The sequence below is a fragment of the Ananas comosus genome, linkage group 7 (assembly GCF_001540865.1).
Source record: "Ananas comosus cultivar F153 linkage group 7, ASM154086v1, whole genome shotgun sequence".
Taxonomy (NCBI): Eukaryota; Viridiplantae; Streptophyta; class Magnoliopsida; order Poales; family Bromeliaceae; genus Ananas; species Ananas comosus.
In genome coordinates, this window is record NC_033627.1 from 3146298 (window position 1) to 3152297 (window position 6000).

Sequence of the window (6000 nt, forward strand, 5' to 3'; positions counted from 1 at the left end):
TTACAATTCAAATCCGCGAGTATTGTGTCAGTATCTTTCAAGTGAATTCGTTATATTGTTCTAACGGCACGAGTTTTTAAAATTAATAATCAACGCCAACGATCCGACAGTTAGAACATTACATGTTTTACATTTAATCATTTTCGATGTTCTAAGGACTATGTCTACTTTAGCTAACCCTGCTAATACGTCGGCTTGTATTAAGGGCCCATTTGAAAATGAGTGCTGCTCAACGCAAGGGAGCCAAAAGAAATTGCAGAGAAAGTACAGTCCTATATTTCTTCAGTGAGTTATAGAAAATATATCTTAGCGATAAAAGTGCATTATGTAGAACACGCTATTCAATATGAAAAAATATATATATATTTACCGGTCATATTTTTTTACTACATACAAAGCACGCTTGCGCAATGTATTTGAATAGAACCTAAGGTTTTCAATGAGTTGTGGTTAGCTTAAGCCCAAGTTGTTACTCTGGTTTCATGGCTCAAAATGTGTAACCACATTCTTTCTACCCACGCATTCTTGTGTTTGATTGGAGAGTTTTGTTCAAATGGAAGATCATTCCTCTAGTGCCTTCAGATGTAAGAAACGAATGTTAAGTTGTACTCAGCTCTGCGACAAGGATTGACTTGTTTGCGATCCATCATACAAAGCGGAGTTCTTGCTATTTGACATCTTAGCACGCTAAACCATCAAGCTTACGAAATAGGCACTTAGGGTTCAGCCTTCCTCGATTGCTTCAGAACTATCCGATCATACAAAGCGGAGTTCTTGCTATTTGACATCTTAGCACGCTAAACCATCAAGCTTACGAAATAGGCACTTAGGGTTCAGCCTTCCTCGATTGCTTCAGAACTATCCGATCATACAAAGCGGAGTTCTTGCTATTTGACATCTTAGCATGCTAAACCATCAAGCTTACGAAATAGGCACTTAGGGTTCAGCCTTCCTCGATTGTTTCAGAACTATCCGATTATATCCTGAACCATATTGCTCTCGCCATAGATCGAAAAGTTTTTTTTGAAAGATAGGTAGCACGCTACCCGCTTTGTTTATTTCAAATAGAAATAAACTTAGCTGAAATTGTGAATCAACTAGGATTCGAACTTGGGACCTCAAGTATCAACCATCAGGCCCTTTGCCACTTTCTCTAGGAATGGTCAGTGCCATAGATCAAAAAGTTAGTTGGAAACTTAAAATGAAATGATTCTAAACAAGAAGAGACATAGCATATAAAGCGCAGATTTCCTAACTACGGAGGGAAACAGAGATAGAACATTTCAGATAAGTTGAAATATGAGACGGACATGAAGGTTTTTTTGGTTCCTTTACGGGCATCTGTCCCAAACAAAAAAATTCGTGTTCGTATCTTGTCAAGTAACTTAACGTACTTCTTTATTTGCCACGACATTTGCATTTGTTACTTCACACGTATGAACTAAATAGACTCTGGGATAGGTTGATAATAATGTGACAAGATTCAATAGATCTAATCCATTACTACGTTAATATCACTTCACATGATATATATATATATATATATATATATATATATATATAAATATAGAGTCTGGCTGGGATACTATCGATAGCATCAAGAATTTAGTGCTATCGAGTTTCCACTGTCAGATTTAATCATTTAATTATTTTTATCCGTTAGNTGTATTTGTTCAACTCAATTCGAGTTCAAAAGTTCCCCAAGGCCAGGGACATAGATCGAACCCAAACCCGAGTTGTACGCACCAAAGTCGACTCAACTCGGGTCACCGAACCCAAACCCGATCCAACGGAACCACAACACGATCGATTCGCACGCGCCTCGTACACACTACCCCGTCGTAAACAAAACCCTAGACCCCGAACCCAACGGCGCCACACGCAAACACAAAACCCTTCTCTGCCTCCGCAGCCCCCATTCGCTCCGCCGCCGCCTCCGCAGCCCCCAATCTCTCCTCCGCCGCCTCCGCCGCCGCGGATTCCTCACGGAGGTGGAGTTCCCGTGCCCCAAGTTTTTGATCCGAGCCACTTCTCTCGTAAGTGTCGAAATCGTCTCTTCCGATCGATTCATGATTGTTAGGTTTAATTTTTCTTATTTGGGACTGTTTAGATGTAAAGGTGTTTCTTTTCCTCTTAATTTGTGGGTTTTTGGATGAAAATTGGTGTCTTGGGTATTCATTCGTGCGTGCACACCACCTGTTTGATGAAAAGTCGACTCTTTTACTGGAGAGTTTTTAGTTTTAGGCATTCAATTATTTGGTCATAATTCTTGTTTTGATTTGTTTTCTTCAGCTAGTTGCGATTTTTCCCCCCTACAAGATGAGCTTAATCTCTCAAAACGCTCTTCTTAAACGCCGGAAAGAGAAGCCCTACGAAGAGAATGAAAAAGAGGTTGACAAATCTCCGATTACCCAATCCGATGACGAAACGGAGTTTGCAGATGAACTCAGATCCTCAAAATCAAAGAAGAAGAAGAAGAGAAGCGGAGATCGCGATGAGCCGTTGAAGATGAAGCTGTCGAAGATGGAGCAGGAGGCAGAGATGAAGAGGCTCGAGAGCTTACTGTTCGGTACGCTTTATTCACCGTTGGAGTTCGGCAATGAAACAAACGGAGAAGCGAAAAAGGAAGCGGGCCGGCCCGATTCGTCTTTGTTCTTCATGGACAAGTCGACGGGCAATGACATGGTGGTCTATGAAGAGGAGTCGTATCCTCAAGGAAGAAGCGAAGAAGAGGTAAAGGAAGAGAGAAAACCTGTGTGGGTTGATGATGAAGAGGAGAGAACCACAGTCGATATAATTAGGGTTAATAGGCTGAGAAAATTAAGAAAGGAAGCCGATGAGCGAATTATCTCTGGCACGGAATATGTCTCTAGATTGAGGGCCCAGCATGCTAAGCTTAACCCATGGACTGATTGGGCACAAATCGGCCGAAAATCTCACGCCGATGATGAGTCCGATGAAGAAAGTGGAATCACAATTGCTCGTGGATATGAGGGTGTCGAGGGCGATGATGTACTTAGAAGCAATGAGGAGCTTGTTGTGAAAGATAGTGTTAGGCTCTTGCCCGGTATGTTAGAGTATTCTAGGCTTGTAGATGCGAATGCCGAGGAGCCATCGAATGGTCCCATTAACTCGGTCCAGTTTCATAGAAACGGGCAGTTGCTTCTAACTGCTGGGTTGGATCGGCGGCTGAGATTCTTCCAGATCGATGGGAAGCAGAACACCAAAATACAGAGTATATTTGTCGAAGATTGTCCGGTTCATAAAGCTTCGTTCTTGCCAGACGGATCCGAGGTGATACTCGCGGGAAGAAGGAAGTTCTTTTACAGCTTTGATTTGGTTAAAGCCGCAGTTAGTAAAATAGGGCCTTTGACAGGGAGAGAGGAGAAAAGCTTGGAAGAATTTGAGATTTCTCCTGACTCGAGCACAATCGCATTCGTTGGTAACGAGGGTTACATTCTTCTGATTTCGTCAAAAACAAAGGAGCTGATTGGGACTTTGAAGATGAACGGAAGTGCTCGTTCTTTGGCTTTTGTTAGTGGTGGGAAGGAGCTAGTAAGCAGCGGCGGCGATGGGCATGTTTATCACTGGGATCTGAGGACAAGGAAGTGCATTCATAAAGGCATTGATGAAGGTTCCATCGCAGGCACAGCTCTTTGTGCTTCTCCGGATAGCTCTTTATTTGCTGCTGGTTCGAGCAGCGGAGTCGTGAATGTATACAAAAGGGAGGAGTTTCTCGGTGGGAAGAGAAAGCCGCTGAAGACAATAGAGAATCTGACTACTGTGGTCGATGAAATGAAGTTCAATCACGATGCTCAGATTCTGGCCATTTGTTCGAGAATGAAGAAGAACGGCCTAAAGCTAGTCCATGTTCCGTCATTTAATGTCTTCTCAAACTGGCCCGGGGCTCGGCTTAGTCTGCAACACCCGCGCTGTTTGGATTTCAGCCCGGGCGGCGGTTTCATGACCGTGGGAACCGCAGCTGGGAAGGTTTTGTTGTACAAGTTGCATCACTATCGGAATGCTTGAACTGTGAATTAACGGAAACGATCAGTTCTGCAACTACTACTGTGATTCATTCTGTCAATTTTGTTCTATTTTATTTCGGAGTTCAATGGTTTCACTGTACTGATAATAGCATGAGTTTTGAGTAAGCTGTTACAAAGAGACTGATTAGCGAGTAGCATTATTTTGGCTCAATGTTTTAAGCTGTGTTACTCTTGCTTGTAGTTGATGTATTATCTACTGTGTTGTCCTCCACCTTCATCTGAACCATGACAAATTCAATTGTTGATTTGCATGCAACTCCTACACTCTTCTCATTCTAGTAAGTTTTTTAACAAATTCAGGTCAGATCAATCATAACCAAATAGAACCATGGTTTAGCTCAGTATTGAAATTTAGTTCAGGAACTTTCCACCGTATTATGCTTATGCATCTAAGTTTGCTATCTTATTTTTGACTATCAATGCAATAGCTGAGCGCTTAATGTCATTGCAGAGCATCTTTTGGTTACTTGGTTGACAATTTGGTACCTGATCCAAATCTTTCACTTCAAACTTTTTAGTCTAAAACACACCTAAACAATTGCATATCTCATAGGCTGATATATTATCATCATAATTTCCTACTGAAAAAAAGCCCGGTCTCATCGGCAAACTAAAACTTTAGAACAGTAAAGAACAATCACAATAGTAACCATAAAATAGCTAATAAATTATGCTTAAAGCAGTCAACAAGAAGCAACAACATTCTTAAATTTTCATCACAGATGTTCTACATACATAATTCAAAAAGAGAGAGAGAGAGAGAGAGAGAGAGAGAGAGAGGGTCTCTTTGATTCTTGTGTGTTTTTTCAGAGTGAGAGCCCACCAGATTCCTCATCCTCTTCAAGGGTGGAGGTGTACACAAAGTAGAGGGCCCAGATGACCCCAAACACACCAAGAAGGATCCACCCCAGCAGGTTGTTGCTGATCCCGAGGCTCAGCCCGGTCCCCTCTGTGGTCAGCCGCTCGTCGACCAGCGCCAGGGCCGGTCCCGCCGCAGTCACCGCCACCCCCGCGGCCGCTGCCGCCAGCGCCGCCGCGCCGCCCTCGGTCCCGACTCTGGCTTTCTCGTCCCTCGCCGAGCACTTCACTCTCCCGCCTCTCATTCTGATCTGGGGTAACCCTATAACGAAATCGCGCATAGTCGCAAGTTTGGCATTCAGATTAAATTCAACAGGACTGAAAAATACGGAATTTCACAAAAAGCACACTAACATAAAATGATTTTCTTTTCTTATTATATACATAATTGCTTGACGTATTATAATACTATATCATGTTAAACTATGCGAAATAATCATTGTTGTCAACATTTATCTTTAAAATGCGTAACGTTCATATATTGACTACATAGTTGCACAAAACGAAAGAATGGTACAAAGACGCCGCGTAATCCAATCCATTTGTGCAAATTTTCATACCCAAGACGGGCGAGGAGGAGGTGGCGGCCGGCGCCCTGGGGACGGCTGCGGCGCGAACAACGGCGGCGGTCGCGGCGGTGGCAGTAACAGTGGCCATTGCACACTTCCCTAGGAATGGGGAGTTTTGGAGGAGGGAGAGGAAGAGGAAGTGTTGCTAAAGAGTTATGTTGCAGGTGTTATGGTGTTACAGTTTTTAAGGGGATTAGCATAATAATAATATTACATACAAAGGATTCGGACCAGATTGTATTGGATAGATAGTGTGTGGCTTCGGTGTCGTGCCTTATCCTCTACTAGCCAATGGGGTGGCTCCACGTGCACGATCAATCCACGTGGATGTACCTGTAGTCAAATTGATGTGCATGTTACTTGGATTTTATAATTCCGGAACTGGAAGAGAGAGGTAGGAAAAAAAAAGAAAAGAAAAGAGATTAATATGATTGGTTCCCAATCATTATTCCGTTTTTTTTTTTTTTAATTGATTGTTATTTTTTTAATACGAAAATGTTACCTGTATACCCCTCCCCCCCCCC

General features: G+C 42.6%; 2 protein-coding genes across 2 annotated transcripts; one reads left to right on the plus strand and one right to left on the minus strand.

Moving 5' to 3' along the window:
* LOC109712699 (U3 small nucleolar RNA-associated protein 18 homolog) lies at window positions 1805-4225 on the plus strand. Its single transcript, XM_020236434.1, has 2 exons — window positions 1805-2036; window positions 2293-4225. The coding sequence occupies exon 2, from the start codon at window positions 2320-2322 to the stop codon at window positions 4027-4029; it is 1710 nt and encodes a 569-aa protein (XP_020092023.1). The 5' UTR covers window positions 1805-2036; window positions 2293-2319; the 3' UTR covers window positions 4030-4225.
* LOC109712701 (photosystem II reaction center W protein, chloroplastic) lies at window positions 4695-5668 on the minus strand. The gene is made up of 2 exons (XM_020236435.1): window positions 5468-5668; window positions 4695-5169 (listed from the first exon to the last, which is right to left on the minus strand). The coding sequence occupies exons 1-2, from the start codon at window positions 5562-5564 to the stop codon at window positions 4856-4858; spliced, it is 411 nt and encodes a 136-aa protein (XP_020092024.1). The 5' UTR covers window positions 5565-5668; the 3' UTR covers window positions 4695-4855.